The 18,003-nt window shown below is 53.0% G+C and overlaps 1 protein-coding gene across 1 annotated transcript in view; it reads left to right on the top strand.

Annotated features, from left to right (window-relative positions):
• TFEB (transcription factor EB) overlaps positions 1 to 17,540 on the top strand; it is a 52,493-nt gene extending 34,953 nt beyond the window's left edge. The window contains 10 exon segments of the mRNA XM_064285828.1: positions 6,201 to 6,435; positions 6,509 to 6,631; positions 6,633 to 6,714; positions 6,717 to 6,763; positions 7,783 to 7,863; positions 9,946 to 10,066; positions 10,157 to 10,213; positions 10,805 to 10,880; positions 11,476 to 11,623; positions 12,792 to 17,540. Of these exon segments, the coding sequence (XP_064141898.1) occupies positions 6,223 to 6,435; positions 6,509 to 6,631; positions 6,633 to 6,714; positions 6,717 to 6,763; positions 7,783 to 7,863; positions 9,946 to 10,066; positions 10,157 to 10,213; positions 10,805 to 10,880; positions 11,476 to 11,623; positions 12,792 to 13,280 (1,437 nt within the window). The 5' untranslated portion in view covers positions 6,201 to 6,222 and the 3' untranslated portion in view covers positions 13,281 to 17,540.
• Positions 17,541 to 18,003: the final 463 nt, after the last annotated feature.

Here is an 18,003-nt window from a genome sequence, read left to right as displayed (position 1 = left end):
TATTCGGTATTCTTTGCCAAGACCACAATTCAAAGGTGTCAGTTCTTCTTTGGTCTTCCTTTTTTATTGTCCAGCTTTTGCATGCATATAAGGCGATTGAAAACACATCGCTTGGGTCAGGCGCACTGTAAGGCTTCAAGGTGACATCTTTGTTTTTCAACACTTTAAAGAGGTCTTTTGCAGCAGATTTGCCCAATGTAATGCCTCTTTTGATTTCTTGACTGCTGCTTCCGTGGGTGTTGATTGTGAATCCAAGTAAAATGAAATCCTTGACACCTTCAACCTTTTCTCCGCTTATCACAATGTTGCTTATTGGTCCAGTTGTGAGGATTTTTGTTTTCTTTATGTTGATGTGTAATCCATACTGTGATCTTCATCAGTAAGCGCTTCAAGTCCTCTTCACTTTCAGCAAGCAAGGTTGTATCATCTGCATATTGCAGGTTGTTAATGAGTCTTCCTTCAATCCTGATGCCCTGTTCTTCTTCACAGAGTCCAGCTTCTGGGATTATTTGCTCAGCATACATGTTGAATAGGTATGGTGAAAGGATACAACCCTGATGCACACCTTTCCTGACTTTAAACCACTCAGTGTCCCCTTGTTCTGTTTGAACAACTGTCTCTTGATTTGTGTACAGGTTCCTCATGAGCACAATTAAGTGTTCTGGAATTCCCATTCTTTGCAATGTTATCCATAATTTGTTAGATCCACACAGTCGAATGCCTTTGCATGGTCAATAAAACACAGGTAAACATCCTTCTGGTATTCTCTGCTTTCAGTCAGGATCCATCTGACATCAGCGATGATATCCCTGGTTCCACGTCCTCTTCTGAAACCGGCCTGAATTTCTGGCAGTTCACTGCCGATGTGTTGCTCCAGCTACTTTTGAATGATCTTCAGCAAAATTTTACTTGCGTGTGATATTAATGATATTGTTTTATAATTTCTGCCTTCGGTTGGATCACCTTTCTTGGGGAATAGACATAAATATGTATAGATCTCTTCCAGTCGGTTGGCCAGGTAGCCGTCTTCCATATTTCTTGACATAGACGAGTGAGCACTTCCAGCGCTGCATCCGTTTGTCGAAACATCTCAATTGATATTCCATCAATTCCTGGCACCTTGTTTTTCGCCAGTGCCTTCAGAGCAGCTTGGACTTCTTCCTTCAGTACCCTTGATTCCTGCCATGTGTTACCTCCTGAAATGGTTGAACGTCGACCAGTTCTTTTTGGTATAGTGACTCTGTGTATTCCTTCCATCTTCTTTTGATGCTCCCTGTGAAGTTTAACTTTTTCCCCGTAGAATCCGTCACTATTGCAACTCAAGGCTTGAACTTTTTTCTTCAGTTCTTTCAGCTTGAGAAATACCAAGCGTGTTCTTCCCTTTTGATTTTCCGTCTCCAGCTCTTTGCACATGTCATTGTAATGCTTTGTCTTCTCAAGCTGCCCTTTGAAATCGTCTGTTCGGTTCTTTTACTTCATCATTTCTTCCTTTTGCTTTAGCTATTTGACATTCAAGAGCAAGTTTCAGAGTCTCTTCTGACATCCATTTTGATCTTTTCTTTCTTTTCTGTCTTTTTAATGGCCTTTTGCTTTCGTCACATATGATGTCCTTGATGTCATTCCACAACTTGTCTGGTCTTCAGTCAGTAGTATTCAATGTGTCAAATCTATTCTTGAGATGGTCTCTACATTCAGGTGGAATATATTCAAGGTCGTACTTTGGCTCTCGTGGACTTGTTTTAATTTTCTTCAGTTTCAACTTGTACGTGCATATGAGCAATTGATGGTCTGTTCTGCAGTTGGCCCCTGGCCTTTTTCTGACTGATGATATTGAGCTTTTTCATCTTCTCTTTCCACAGATGTAGTCGATTTGATTCCCGTGTATTCCATCTGGCGAGGTCCATGTATATAGTTGCCATTTATGTTGGTGAAAAAAGGTATTTGCAATGAAGAGGTCGTTGGTCTTGCAAAATTCTATCATGCAATTTCTGGCATCATTTCTATCGCCAAGGCCATATTTTCCAACTACTGATCCTTCTTCTTTGTTTCCAACTTTCCCGCTCCAATCACCAGTAATTATCAATGCATCTTGATTGCATGTTCGATCAATTTCAGACTGCAGAAGTTTGTAAAAATCTTCAGTTTCTTCATCTTTGGCCCTAGTGGTTGGTACATAAATTTGGATAATAGTCATATTAACTGGTCTTCCTTGTAGGCATGTGGATGTTATCCTATCACTGACAGTGTTGTACTTCAGGATAGATCTTGAAATATTCTTTTTAACAATGAATGCAAGCCGTTCTTCAAGTTGTCATTCCCGGCATAGTAGACCTTATGGTTGTTTGATTCAAAATAGCCAATACCAGTCTATTTCAGCTCACTAATGCCTAGGATATCGATGTTTATGTGATCCATTTCATTTTTGATAATTTCCAATTTTCTTAGATTCATACTTCGTACATTCCATGTTCCAATTATTAATGGATGTTTGTAGCTGTTTCTTCTCATTTTGAGTCGTGCCACATAAGCAAATGAAGGTCCCAGAAGCTCGACTCCATCCACGTCGACTCAACTTTGAGGAAGCAGCTCTTCCCCAGTCATCTTTTGAAACTGCTTACAAATGAGGAAATTGAGGCTCAGAGAGGTTATGTGACTTGCCCAAGGTCACAGGGCAAATAGGTGGCAGAGCTGAGATTCAAGCCCATGCCTGTTCAGCTCTACAGCCCTTGCTCACCCACAAAGCCGTACTGCCTCTTGCAATGCCAATGTCCCTGAGAGGGCCCCTCCAGCCCCTTCTTGGACACTTGTGGAGTCAGGGGCACCCCCAGGGGCTCTGAAACTCTCAGGAGTCTCAGTCCATCCCAGCTAGGAGGGACTTAAGAGGTCACCTGGTCCAACCGTTCCATTTTGTGCATGGGGAGACTGAGGCTCGAAGAGGGGAAGGGACTTGGCTGGGGTCACTCAGTGAGCTAGTCCTGTCCTTCCTCGTAGGCTTGGGTGCTAAGTCCCACCTGTTCCCATGAGACCCATGGGTGATGAGGACTGATGTGCTGGGTGATGGAGTGACTGGGAGTAGTCCTCCGTGTGCCCAGGGTTATCATTGCCTGTGGCCTTGGCTTTCTTGTTTCCGAGACTGTAGACTCTGCAAGCTCAGGGACTACACTTGGTCTCTGCTTTGTCTCCAGTGCCTGGTTTGTACGTAATATTCATTCACTTCACACATTTATTGAGCATCTACTATATGCTAGGCACTGGGCTACAGGCTGAGGGTATACCAGCGAGCAAGACAGACAAAATGACTGCCCTCAGAGGGAGTTTGCAGTCCTGATGAGGAAGAGACAATAAATGAAATAACTACGTAAAAATGCATGGTAATAAGATGGTGATAAGTAATATGGAGGAAAATAAAAGAGGGAAGGGTCATGGGAATGTGTGCTTGTGTGGTGGAGAGGGTTGCAATTTTAAATAGGGTGGTCATGGAAGGTCTGTCTAAGAAGGTGACATTTGAGCCTTGAAGGAGGTGAAGAATTGACTTATGATGATACCTGGAAGAAGGGCATCCTAGGCTGAGGGAACAGCAAGTGCCAAGACCCTAAAGTAGGAGCATGCCTAGTGTGTCTGAGGAACTCTTAAGAGGTTGGTGTGTCTGGAGCAAGAAGGGGAGCATGGGGTGGGGGTGAATCACAGAGGGCCTTTTAGGCCATTATAAGGACTTCAGCTTTTCCTTTGAGTCGATTGGGAGCCGTGGAGGGCTCTGAGCAGAGGAGGGTCATGATCCAACTTGGGCTTTAACAGGATCCTTCTTGCTACTGAGTTGAGAGCAGAATGTTGTGGAGAAAGGTAGAAGGAAGAGTCTGAACATGAGGAGGCCTCTTCAAGAATGAGAGATGGTGGAGGCTGGGCCCATACTGGTGGTAGTGGATGTGTGGTGGCGGTCGGTGGAGGGTGTATATATATATTTTAATTATTATTGTGCTTTTATATATTATATATTTTAAGTGAAAGTTTACAAATCAAGTCAGTCTCTCATACAAAAATTTATATACACCTTGCTATATACTGCTAGTTGCTTCCCCCCTAATGAGACAGCACACTCTCTCTCCACCCTCTATTTTCGTGTCCATTCAGTCAGCTTCTGTCCCCCTCCGCCTTCTCATCTCCCCTCCAGACAGGAGCTGCCCATATAGTCTCATGTGTCTACTTGATCCAAGAAGCTCGGTCCACACCAGTATCATTTTTTCTATCTAGTCCAATCCCTGTCTGAAGAGCTGGCTTTGGGAATGGTGCCTCCTTGAGCTAACAGAAGGTCTGGGGACCATGACCTCCGGGGTCCTGCTAGTCTCAGTCAGACCATTAAGTCTGGTCTTTTTACGAGAATTTGAGGTCTGCATCCCACTGCTCTCCTGCTCCCTCAGGGGCTCTCTGTTGTGTTCCCTGTCAGGGCAGTCATTGGTTGTAGCTGGGCACCATCTAGTTCTTCTGGTCTCAGGCTGATGTAGTCTCTGGTTTATGTGACCCTTTCTGCCTCTTGGGCTTATAATTACCCTGTGTCTTTGGTGTTCTTCATTTCCTTTGCTCCAGGTGGGTTGAGACCAATTGATGCATCTTAGATGGCTGCTTGCTAGTGTTCAAGACCCCAGATGCCACTCTCCAAAGTGGGATGCAAAATGCTTTCTTAATAGGTTTTATTATGGGTGGAGGGTATATTTGAGTTGAGATCTGACAGGATCAGAATGTGAGAGAAAGAGAGGTGTTCACTCTAAGCTTTTGGGGTTGACCAACTGTAAAAAATGTGGGGGCAGCATCTGACCTTCTTTAACTTTACAAGAGGGAAGGAAAATCAAGATCAACAGACACTCAGGATACAGTTCTTCAGTCAGGACAGCTCCTTCTCAGCCGTGCCTGCAGGCATGCCTCTCTCTGGCTCCCAGTCTGTGCCCTGTTTGGGCAAGTGCTAAAAAGCTGTTTTAGTTCTGCTGATAAGTACCCTGAGGTACCCCAATTCACCAGGAAGCCTCGGCCTGAAGATGCTCAGCTCTAGCTCTGTGGGTTTAGCTCCACCAAGTACCTAAAGGTCTCTTGCCTCTGCTGCTGCTGTTTCTTTGCCAGCTGCTTCTCACTCTCTTTGGTATTATAGTTCTCTCTCTCTCTCTCTGTCTCGGTCTCCTCTCCCAGGAGATTCTCAGTGCAGGAATCCCAGGTCCAAAGGACATACTCTGCTCCAGGCTCTTCTTCCTTGGTGGTGGTGAGATCCTCCCTTCCTACCTCTGGTATGGCTCATTTCAAGCCTAGTCGGATGGCAAAACTGACCAATCCGCTTGGTGGGCCACAATTACCTTATTTGCACAGTCCTACTCAGTCTCTTGGGTGGGAGTTACAAGATCATGGTAAGATAGGCCACAGAAAAGCAACCCGTTACACCGCACCAACTGAAAACGGTGAAGAAGAGGGAGTCTACATTTTTGGCCTGTTAGGTTGTTAGGTGCCATCAACCAGTTCCAACTCACAGTGACTCGATGTACAACAGAACGAAACACTGCCCGGATTCAAGTCTTTGCTCTGTCACACACTTGCTTGGTGACCTTGAGCAAATCCTTCCCCTCTCAGGGCCTCACTGTGCTGTCCTGTACAACGGCTATGATCCCATTTGCCCTGGCCCCCTCTCACAAGACCCAGTGCTTTGAAGAGATCAAGAGCCTCAGAGGGGGGCAGTTGCCCCAGGCACAAGTCCAAGGGTACACCAGATGAGGCACAGAATGACACTCTGAGGCACCAGTGTCATCACTTGGGGGTGCAGACCACACCAGGTGAGAGTGTCGAAAGGGGTGATACCACACAGTCCAGAGATATGTCCAAGACCAAACTATGTAGGACTTGAGCTGCTCCAGAAGGCTGGCGCCTACTTTAGCTATGCCCAGTGCTGCTCTCTGCTGCTGGGGCTCTTGGTGTCTGCTGGGATGATTCACCTGCCTGGAGAAGCTGCTTGCCCCGTCACCTGCCCGTCAGCCTACCCGCCTCCCAGGACCCGGGCGTGGTGGGAAATCGCACTTGGGTTGTGGGTCTACCAGCTTCTCCTTTTCATCACCACTATCAATGTCTATTCACCTTGAAAATTTTGGGGGGGTGCAATTTAGAGATTGCCCCTGGGTGCTCGTGACCCTCGCTATGCCCCTAACCCTCACAGACGCCCTCCTCCACAGGGAGCCGGTGCCAGCAGCCGCCATGGCGTCACGCATTGGGCTGCGCATGCAGCTCATGCGGGAGCAGGCGCAGCAGGAGGAGCAGCGGGAGCGCATGCAGCAGCAGGCCGTCATGCATTACATGCAGCAGCAGCAGCAGCAGCAGCAGCAGCAGCTGGGGGGGCCACCCACCCCGGCCATCAACACCCCCGTCCACTTCCAGTCTCCACCACCAGTGCCTGGGGAAGTGCTGAAGGTAAGATCTGCCCCTCGCGCTGCCCCCATGGGTCCCAGGCCCCCCCTAGATCTTTGTTTTCCCTCTCTCCCAGGTGCAGTCCTACCTGGAGAACCCCACCTCCTACCACCTGCAGCAGTCCCGGGACCAGAAGGTGCGGGAGTACCTGTCTGAGACCTACGGAAACAAGTTTGCTGCCCACATTAGCCCAGCCCAGGGCTCCCCAAAGCCCCCTCCTGCTGCCTCCCCGGGGGTGCGGGCTGGACATGTGGTGTCTTCCTCGGCCGGCAATAGTGCTCCCAACAGCCCCATGGCCATGCTGCACATCGGCTCCAACACTGAGAGGGAGGTGAGTGAGGAGCTGGCCCTTGGCTGCTGTGGGCAGAGCTGGTGCCAGGTGCTCTGCTCCTGGGACTCCTAGACTAATGGCAGAGACAGGATGCTGCCCTCGGGGAATCCCAGTCTGAGGGGAGACACAGCTCTGCCCTCAGGGAGCCCCAGTCTGAGGGGAGACACAGCTCTGCCCTCAGGGAGTCCCAATCTGAGGGGAGATACAGCTCTGCCCTCAGGGATCCCTAATCTGAGGGGAGACACAGCCCTGTCCTCAGGGAGCCCGAGTCTGAGGGGGAGACACAGCCCTGCCCTCAGGGAGCCCCAGTCTGAGGGGGAGACACAGCCCTGTCCTCAGGGAGCCCCAGTCTGAGGGAGAGACACAGCTCTGCCCTCAGGGAGCCCCAGTCTGAGGGGGAGACATAGCCCTGCCCTCAGGGAGCCCCAGTCTGAGGGAGAGACACAGCCCTGCCCTCAGGGAGCCCCAGTCTGAGGGGGAGACACAGCCCTGCCCTCAGGGAGCCCCAGTCTGAGGGAAAGACACAGCCCTGCCCTCAGGGAGCCCCAGTCTGAGAGGGAGACACAGCCCTGCCCTCAGGGAGCCCCAGTCTGAGGGAGAGACACAGCCCTGCCCTCAGGGAGCCCCAATCTGAGGAGGAGACACAGATTTGCCCTCAGGGAGCCCCAGCCTCACAGAGAAAACACCATACCCACTTTTGAAAGCCCTGCTAGGGAAAAGCAGGAGACTCACAAAAGAAAGCCCAGCACGCCCACAAAGCCATGTCCAGACATACGTAGGTAAAGGAAGCTCCCTGGGCAGCTTGGTTCCTTGGGAAGAGTCCTGGCCTGGGCCTTGGGGCCTGTGGAGCCTGGGCAGCTCATCCCATCTCTGGGCCTGTGTGCTCCTTCCCCAGATGAATGGACTGGGTGAGGTGGGCCTCATGGTCCCTCTAGCTCTGTGGCTGTCCCAGGGCTCCTGCCCCTGCCCTGCCCCTTCTCCCAGCAGGCCCACCCAAGACAGACTCTTTCTCTTTTCAGTTTGATGATGTCATTGACAACATTATGCGTCTGGATGATGTCCTGGGCTACATCAATCCTGAAATTCAGATGCCCAACACGGTACTGCTGGCTGGGTTGGGCAAGTGTGCAAGTGGAAGGGTGGTGGTGGGCAGAGCTCCCACAGTGGCTCTGAGATGGGGGAAGAGTTAGAGACAGGGTCGTCACCTGGGCAGACCTGGCATCTTGCTTCAGAGGTGAGAGCCACCCTATCAAACGGTGTGAGGAGGCCCGGGCCAAGCAGAATGATGTCTCAGAAAAGAAGCCGTGGGGAGGCCCTGGTGCATGATGGGAATTCAGAGGGGTGACTGGGCAGTGGGGGAGCGTTTCCTGGGGTTGAGCAGGGAAGGAGGTACTGGTGCTGGGCCTCAGCAGAGGGGAGGCGGGGCAGCATTCCAGGAGGGGAACAACCTATTCCTGGGACAGGAATGGGCCTGTGTGTCCACAGGAAGACTTGGGCTGATGAGTTCCTTTGGAGGGCTGGGACTCCCCTCCTCTGCCAAGCCCAGTGCTTCTCACTCCATGGGGCCAGTGATAAGGGGCTGGCCTTGTCTCCAACCACAGGATCCCTCTCTCTGACACATCCTGGCAGGGGTGAGGTGGCAGGTGTAAGGAGCCAGGCTTAGAATCAAGAAGCCTGGCTTCAGCCTTTTGATATGACCCTCAGGAAGGCCTTCAACCCTTCTGAGCCTCAGTCTTCTCAGCTGCAAAATAGGGGTGATGCCATCTACCCATAGGATTGTGGGCAGATTAGATGAGGCAAGAAATGGTGGGTCTGCTCTGAGTAAGGGTGACAAGTGTTCACACTGAACAGGTGGAATTGCTAGTTGTGCTGTCCCCCCAAACTGTTTTGGCGGTCCCAAACCTCAACTGCTCACTCCTGCCCCTTGGGCCTGGGCTCCACCTGCTGAGCCTGGTGGCTTGATTCTGACCCCCTTCCCATGACACCAAGGGAAAGTCCCCAGTTCCTGTGGTGACATTGCCGAGTCAGTCTGCAGGAGCTGGCTGGGACCAGTTGGGTCTGAAGCCTGCAGCCACCTGGGAAGCAAGGGCTGGGAACGGAGGGAGGGGGCTAGAGTGTGTGTACTGTGTGTGGTTCTGGGCCTGCCATTTACCCTGTGTGTTTCTGTGGCAGGAGCTGGGGAGATCCACCCAGAGCTCAAATCTGTCCCTGTCAGGCCCTGCTTAACCCTTACTGGCACCCTATTCCAAAATGCCACTGTCTTTGCAAGTCAAACAAGACATTCCAGGGCCCAGTGGCACATCCTACCCCTGCCCTCATCACACCATCCTGCTCCACACTCCTGCCCGGGAGCTGTCACTGCCACCTCTGTTGTATCAGCTCCAATTCATGGCGACCCCATGGGTGTCAGAGTAGAACTGTGCTCCATAGAGTTTTCAGTGGCTGATTTTTCAGAAGTAGATCACCAGGCCTTTCTTCTGAGGTACATCTGGGTGGACTCAAACCTCCAACAGTTCTTTAGCAGATGAGTATGTTAACCTTTTGTGCCGCCCAGGGACACTGCTCGTACTCTACCCCCTGCCCAAGTGCCTTCCTCACTTCTCCGCTCAGGACTCAGTTCAAGTTCCCTGTCCTCCCTGGTGGCACAGTGGTTAAGAGCTCGGCTGCTAATCAAAAGGTCGGCAGTTCAAATCTACCAGCTGCTCCTTGGAAACCCTCTGGGGCAGTTCTACTCTGTCCTATAGGGTCTCTATGAGTCAGAATCAACTCAGTGGCAACTAGTTAGTGCTTAAGGAGCCCTAGACGCAATAGGCTTGTTTTTGGTTTGGTCTTCCAGGAAACATTCCAGAAACTCCAGAGTGGATTAGGTGCCTCTCTCTTGTGCTTCCACAATGCTTAGTGCATAATCCTATCACCAAGTTTATCACTGGGTTTGATTCCCAGTCACCCTAGACTTGTTGCTCCTGAGGGCGGGGTCTGCATCTGCTCTGGACTGCAAATTTTCAGTTCGCGTGCAGGGTGCAGGGGCCCAGGGTGAATCCTGATGTCCCTGGAGCTGACTGCAGATCCCTTAAAACCTAGACTGTGGCCCAGTAGACACCAACATGGCTTGCCCCAGGTGTCTCTAGGCCCTCATGGAGAGGAGGCTGCTCACCCGGTCCCCCCGCTACATTGCCCCACAGCTGCCCCTGTCCAGTAGCCACCTGAACGTGTACAGCGGCGACCCCCAGGTCACAGCCTCCCTGGTGGGTGTCACCAGCAGCTCCTGCCCCGCCGACCTGACCCAGAAGCGAGAGCTCACAGGTACCACCTCCCGGCTTGCCCAGCTTCGCCCTTCCTCTCTCTCTTTCTTGCCCCTGCCCAGCTCCTCTCTCCTTCTCCACCTGCCTCCAGATGCTGAGAGTCGGGCCCTGGCCAAGGAGAGGCAGAAGAAAGACAATCACAACCTAAGTGAGTCCTGCCCAGCCCCTCCCCCTGACGTCCTTCCCTCTTCCTCCTGCTCACCTGGGCTGGCTAAAAACCCATTCCCTGACCAGCACAGGTCCTAGGAGGAGCCCTAGTCAAGACCAAGGCCCTTGCAGATGCCTTAAGTTCTCCCATTGGTGTGACTCAGGTGGGCTCTCATTGCCCCCTCTCCACCAGTCTTCTTTAGGATGGGGTGGGAGAGGAGGCTTCCAGGAAGGGATAGCCATTCAGAGTGAATGAGTTTATCAGATTGGCTGTTTTTAGGGAGCAGGGGCATGGAACCTAGGACTCCAGAAAGAATTCTGTGTAGTGGGGAAGGGCTCTCCCACAGGCCCCTTTGCTCAGCTAATGGCCTGACCAGGGGTGGTTCCTCCTTGCAGTGCTCCTTACCTCTGTGTCTGGCCTGTGTCCCGCACCCACCTGGTAGAATCCCTGTTGGTTGGCCACCCATTACATCCCAGAAGGGCTAAATCTAAGCTGCAGGTTGCCCCTGAGGTAGCTCTTCCTGGGCTGGGCCCCTCTTCCTAGATGGGTCTCATCCCTCTAATTGCTCCCTCCTGAATCTGTTACCTGTAGTTGAAAGGAGAAGGAGGTTCAACATCAATGACCGCATCAAGGAGCTGGGAATGCTGATCCCCAAAGCCAATGACCTGTGAGCTTCTGGGGGGAGGGGAGGGGCCTGGGGAAGGGCAGTGCCACACTAGCTGCTAGAGGGAAAGGATGGGGAGAAAAGCCCTTGGTTGCCAGCCTTCTGGGAGTTTACCATCTAATTAGGAAGATCCCTCCTCCCCCCAAGTCAGAATGGCTCAAGACAGAAAGGGGCAGATGTCGGGGAAGTCAGGGGTCAGGGAAGCCTTCGTGGATGAAGAGCCATGCTGAGAAGGTTTGGCAAGGGCCTTGGGCTGAGGGAGAGGAGAGAGGCAACCAGGGGTAGGGGAGTGAGAGCCAAGGATAGAGTTTTGGTGGCTGGGATGGCAGACCTTGGGAAGGAGGCTGCTCCAAGTCACTGGGTTCCACAGGATCAGTGAGGTGATTGGTGGCAACAGAAGTCACTTGGGAGGGCCTGTTCTGGGTAGGCTGAGATCTCCTTCCACCACAAACAGAGGGTGGCTAGGTCTGGGGCTTTTGGGCAAGGCCAGGGCAGGCAACAGGCTCCCACCATGAAAGTCAGACTTGGATGTACCTGCCGAGTGCCTGACAAGGCTCCTCCGAGCATGCCGCTCTGACTGTGTGCTGGCCGGCTGCAGGGACGTTCGCTGGAACAAGGGCACCATCCTCAAGGCCTCAGTTGATTACATCCGGAGGATGCAGAGGGACCTGCAGAAGTCCAGGGAGCTCGAGAACCACTCTCGGCGCCTGGAGATGACCAACAAGCAGCTCTTGCTCCGCATCCAGGTCTGGCCCCTCACCTTGGACCTCCTGGGTAACTCTGACCTCTGATCCCTGACCCCAGGGATAGTGCTTGACACCTCTGGTATTGAAGACATGGGAATAGTGCCCATGAGGAGGGGCTTATATCAGTCAGGATGAGCTCTGTGATGTGTGGTAACAAACGATCCCCATATATCAGCACCTTTCAGCAACAAGTATCAGCTGGGGGCTCTGCTCTGCAAGACCCTCATTCTGGGATCCGGGGTGATGGACAGGCACATCAAGGGCTGGCTCTTAAAGCTCCCACAGAAGTGATGTGTGCCACTTCTGTTCAATTTTTTTGGGTCAATGCAAGTACACAGCCACACCTAACCTCAAGGAGGCAGGAAAGTGCAAACCTACCATGTGCCTGAAAGGCAGAGAGCTGGGACTATTTGGTGGATAGCATTAAGAACCAACACGGGGAGCAGGAGGATGCAAACTAAAGAACAAGGGCCTGGGAGAGTCAGTCCCACTATCTGGAGCCCCAGATTCTAGTCCTGGCTCTGCGTTGGGGGCTTCTGAGGCTGGCCCGCTATACAAAGAGTGAGTAGATGCAGCTTTCAAATATTTTCGACTGTTTCCCATGCTAGTTATTATAATTTACATTACAACTCAGCATACACACACACTCACAACCAAAATCAAAGTCTATTGAAAGAACACTCACCCTTAAGAGAAGCAGTGCGTTCTGATAGCTTCAATTTTAGTCTAGTCTAGGCAAGCCTATTTCAATTAAAACAGAGAGAGAGAGCTGGTCAAGACTCACTAAGTGGTTTCACAACCTACTAATGAGTTGTGACTTGTAGTTTGAAAAGAATCTAGACTCTAGAGCTACCCTATGCTTTCTTCCAGCTGAGACAGTTGGTGGTGTTGGGTGCCACTGGAGCCCTGGTGGCGCAGTGGTTAAGAGCTTGGCTGCTAACAAAAAGGTCAGCAGTTCGAATCCACCAACCACTCCTTGGAAACCATATGGGGCAGTTCTATTTTGTCCTATAGGATCGCTGTGAGAATTGACTCCACGGTAATGGGTTTAATGGGGTGCCAGTAGGAGAGGGGGCAATGGCTGTGGCCTGGTCTGGGGGCGGGAGGGGAAGCTTGGCAGCTGGTGCCCATGGCATGTGCCTCTAGCCCTCTGTCTGCTCCCTTGCAGGAGCTGGAGATGCAAGCTCGAGTGCACGGCCTCCCGACCACCTCCCCATCAGGCGTGAACATGGCTGAGCTGACGCAGCAGGTGGTGAAGCAAGAGCTGCCCAGCGACGAGGGCCCAGGGGAGGCGCTGCTGCTGGGGGCCGAGGTCCCTGACCCTGAGCCGCTCCAGGCTCTGCCCCCCCAGGCCCCACCGCCCCCGCCGGCCCAGCTGCCCCAGCAGCAGTCCCCATTCCACCCCCTGGACTTCAGCCACAGCTTGAGCTTTGGGGGCGGGGGCAACGAGGGGCCCCCGGGCTACTCTGAGGCCCTGGGGCCTGAGCATGGATCCCCATTCCCTGGCCTGTCCAAGAAGGATCTGGACCTCATGCTCCTGGACGACTCACTGCTACCACTGGCCTCCGACCCTCTCTTCTCTACCATGTCACCCGAGGCCTCTAAGGCCAGCAGCCGCAGGAGCAGCTTCAGCATGGAGGAGGGCGATGTGCTGTGACCCTGGCTGCCCCCGTACTGGGGAACAGGGGCAAGCCTGGGGGCTGGGAGGGCCAGGGCCACCTCCCTCCCTCCCTTCAGGCTGCACTTGTGTGTGAAGTAGCCACCTGCCCTGCCTCACTCCCCATTGGCTCCCTGTTTGGACTTAGTGCCTGCCTGGCAGCCTGTGGGGTCAGGAGAAACCCCCCACCCGACTCAGTGCCTCCCAAAGGCAGCCCCCTGGGAGGGGCTGGGCAGGGACAGGCCTTTGACCCAGTTCCTGGAGGCAAAATCAGGAGGGGAAGGGAGGAGACAGGATGTGCTAGAGGTAGGAAGGTCCTGGGGGTCCTGTCATCTGAGCCTGATACCCACCTCCCCTAACCAATGAAGGAGGATGCGCTGGAGCACGGGGTTCAGGAAGCTTCTTTTTTGAGGCAGCGACTGGTCTGGAGGTGCCCAGGCCTGCCTTTCTGGGACTCAGATTGCAATACGCCGGTCCCCAGCCTGGTACTCTCCCCTCACACAGGTGGGGCATCCCACCCCCCTTTGGTGCTAACAGTTCTCCACCAGGTGGTGTGAGGGTGGGGGTGGCCGGTGAGAGGAGGGGCTGGGCTCGGGTTAGAATGGGGTCACTGCCGGAAGAGCAGCTCCCCTCCAGGCTTCCCACTTTGTGCCTTTAGTAAACACTGTGCTTTGTACCGGCTTGTCCTGTCTCTTTGGAGTGGGTTTAGGGTTGACAGAGAACAGGGGAGGATTCGACTCGGTGGGCTCCTCTCTGGATTCTGAGTTTGAATGTCCCCTGATGGAGGCCAGGGTGGGGGGATACAGAGAGGAGGGGGCAAGCTCATCACTCGGTTCCCCCCAATACCCCAGCCCCTGCCCTATGAGAAGATGGAGAGGTAGCCTTGCTGTAAGTTACTGCAAGGGTTGTGTGGTGTTGGGGTTGTTGTCCCTCCCTATGGCCACAAGATGGCGCTGCAGCCATGCCAGTCCCACACATTCTGCTGTGGCCTGAGACCCTGAGGCAGGAAGTTGCTTATAAGCTGTCCCCAGCTGCTTTTCTTTAGCTGGCACCCCCTTCCTTGGCCCAGGCTATACTGGCTCGAGGTGGATGCTTCTACTGTTCCCCACCTCCAGTTCTGGTGGTGACCACTCCAGATTCTTTCCCTCACTAGGTGGACTGAGACCCCAGCTGGAGGTCTAGAGCTCGTGTTCTGTGAGGCAAGGCCAGCTCCTCTCCTCGCTCACTGATGGTGTTTCTAGCAAAATGGGCTTCCTAGTAACTGAGGGGCTGTGTCCTTTGGATCTGGACCCAAAGGTATGGATAAAGGAGGAAAGACAGGGACTAATTTGGGAAGAGTCAAGTACACAGCTTCTCCTCCCTGCTCCGATGCTGTCAGGCAAATCCTTCCTCTCTCTGGGCCTCAGTCTCCCCACCACACAAAGTTCCCATAGTAGTTCCTTTGGCTCCAAAGTGCTGGGACTTTATGATCTCACCCAGGATGTGGAGATGGGCTTGGGGCATCTGCATGAGCCAGGTATCTGGAGGGAGGGAAAACCAGGTGCTGTGGAGTCAATGCCAACTCATGTGTATCAGAGTAGAACCGTGCTCCATATGGTTTTCAGTGGCTGGTTTTTTGGAAGTAGATCATGAGGCCTTTCTTCCAAGCCACCTCTGGGTGGACTTGAACCTCCAACATTTCCTTTAGGAGCTAAGAGCTGTTGGTGGGAGGGTCCCTCCCCCCCCCCCCCTTCTCCAGTTCCTTGGGGTCTTCCACAGTCTTCAGGCAGAGACCAAAATGGCTTCCCCACCTCGCAGGGTTCCTGGAGGCAGAGGGGGTTTAATTAAAAAAAAAAAAAAATCCCAGGATGAAAATGGCTAAGAGGGCAATTTCCTCTGTGCAGGATAAGAGATCAGATCAACATTGGTGCAATTAATGTGTGAGGGGAGAGAAGGAAAGCAGGCCGGGCAGTATGGGCGCTGGTGGCATCCGGGCTGGCAGAGGCGGCAGGATTAATCTCAAGGTCAGACCGAGCGGTGGGTGACCTTGTGGCGCCTGAGCCAGCTGGACGCTGGTGCCTTCTTCCAATTCGAGGCCTCGCCCCACCGCCCCGGTACCCGCGCTGCCCTGGGAACCCCGCTCTGAGGCCTTCCTGGCACAAGCCCTGGACTCAGGCTGGGAGACACCTGGTGGGCCCCGACTTGTGCTGCCTTGGCCCCAGAGGGGGTGAGGGAACTCCCAAGGCCCGTCCTTCAGGCAGTTGGGAAATCTCTCCCTGCCCACTTGAATACTCAGGATTCTGGGTGCCTCCCTAGGGCTTTCCCTTTTCCCTCGGGATTCACTCATTGGAGTGGAGAGCACATCGCCCGAGCCCTCATCAGCCCTTCAGGGCCACCTGTATCCTCTACTCCACCCACCTGGGCTCCTTCAGCCCTGTGTCCACCATGTGCAGTTTAGGTGGGCCTGGGAGTGGAGCCTCCAGACAAATTGGGCAGGACCGAGGGTGCCAGTGAGGTTCTTCCCACAAGAGGGCGCCGCAAGGCAAGGACCCAGCAGTTGCCTGCCCCGGTTGGGGGTGTAGGGTTGGTGGGGGAGTCTCAGTTTTATTGTACATTCCAGGCTGCTTGCCTCAGAGCGTCCACCCTTGGAGTCCAGCAGGTCTGGCTAAGGCAGGCACAGGTGCTACTTTCAGCGTTTCAACAAGTCACCAGAGAGTGTACCTGTATCTGAAACTGGCCCTCAGGGCCCTTAGCTTATGGCTGGAATAGCGTCTCGCTGTCAGCTTTGCACTGTGGTTATATCTCCAATTAAATAAGAGTGGAAGGCAAAGGCATTTTTCATACATGTTCTTTGTTTGATAGACAACACCTTTCCAGATGTCGGATCCAGGGAGAAAATTATTTTTAAAAACGTGGAGTGGATAAGTTGAGCTTCTGTGAAAGCAGGGATGGACTTGACCACACCCCTTCCTCCCAGGCCTTTAGAATGAACAAAAGTGTGAAAAGAGAATGGGGTCTGATGGAAAGGGAGTCCAAGCTAGGGGAAGGACAAGCAGCTGTAGCCCCCTTGGTCCTACATGGGGCCCAAAGCTAGAGCCAGGGTGCTGGGGGGCGGAGACTGTTACGGGCAAGGATGCAGACAGCACCCAGTCCCTCATCCCAACATCCTCAGCTCCAGTTCCTTCCTGCATTTGCCTGTCTTTACCACAGGCCAGCCTCTGGCCCCTTGTACAGTGAGGGAGCGGGGATCCGGGCCCACAGAGACATGTTCACAGATATGCACACACAGGAAGGGGGGGTTTCTGTCCCTGCCATCTGCTGGGCCTTTCCCCTTCCAGTTCAGACAAGGCCAGGAGTTTACTGTGACCCTGCCTCGCTGGCCCAGGGGCAGCACTGGTTCTCTGTTTCTTACTGGCTACCTCTTCAGCCTTGGCAAACCCAAACCCAAACCAAACCCAATGCCATCGAGTCAAAGTCCTGAATATTCAGCCACATCTTCTTGAGGTCTGCTCCACCGTTTATGAACATGGCAGAACTAGAGTGGAAGCCTGGGAGGGAAGAAGGTGGAACTCAACATGTACTGCTAGGAATTTCTCAAGTTTCCATACCCACCATTCTGTCAAATCAGGGGTTCTTTACTGTCTGGGGCCACCAACTCCCATGAGAGTCTGATACATACTATGAATCTTTTCCCCAGAAACACATGGCTGCCTAAAAAAAGAACTCCAAGCTTAGCACTGGGGCTCCCACCCACATGTTTCCCTCATCTCAGAGCCCATCCCCCTCCCCCACTCCTCCAAGTCACCTTCGAAGTTGAGCATCAAAGAAAGAGCACCTTGATCACTTCCTGCCCCTCACCTTCTGGGACCCCCACCTCTCAGTGGTCCAGTCCCCATTCCCCTTTCAGGCTCCTCCAGCCTCATCTTTTTTCTTTGCTCTCTCTTTTCCAAGGTGGGGGGTGGGGAGTGGAATTTATACAATATTTAAGCAGCCAGAGCTGAGTCCGGGAAGATATTACTAATGTAAAAGGGACGGGCTGCAAATGCTTTTGGACCTGGTTACAATTAGAGGGTGATTTTTCTAAAGGTCAATGAATTCAGATAATATCCACAGGGGGGAGAGAAATTTAATACCTTTTTAGTGAATTAATTAATTATAATATTATATCGGCTTGGGGTTCTTTTCCAGAGTGATTAAGGGAGCGATCCGTCTTCTGTGAGGCCGGAGAGCGGCGCCTGCTGCCTGCAAGGACCCTGTCTCGGCGCTCTGGATGGGGGCCCTTCCCTCTCCTCTCACCCCTGAGGTGGTTGCGGAGCTGGAGGGCTGTCGGGGCGGGCGGGGAGGCAGGCAGGGCCTGGTTGGGCCGAGGGCAGGCACAGTGATTGGCAATGCCCTCTCCCCTCAGCCTGTGCCTAGTCAGGCTCCCCGACCCTTGGCTCTCTCCAGCTGCCATGTCACTGAGCCTCACACAGTAGCCTGAGAAGCCTAGCTGTGGGTTATGGCCTCCTCCTATATACTTGGAGAAACTGAGGCCCCCAGGCTTCAGGGTCTTACCCTGAGTCCCACTGAGGGGACAGAACCAGAGTAGCAGAGCTGACTGGAAGTAACAAAAAGGCTTCCCCCACCTCCCAAACCAGGCCTTCTGGAAAATCTTCCCCACTAGCCAGAGGCTGGAAGCCCCGGTGGCCTAGTGGTTAAGCGATACATCTGTTAACCAAAAGGTCTGCAGTTCAAATCCACCAGG

The sequence above is a fragment of the Loxodonta africana genome, chromosome 1 (assembly GCF_030014295.1).
Source record: "Loxodonta africana isolate mLoxAfr1 chromosome 1, mLoxAfr1.hap2, whole genome shotgun sequence".
NCBI lineage: Eukaryota > Metazoa > Chordata > Mammalia > Proboscidea > Elephantidae > Loxodonta > Loxodonta africana.
Note: the sequence above shows the minus strand (reverse complement) of the source record. Positions and strands in the feature narration are given on the sequence as shown.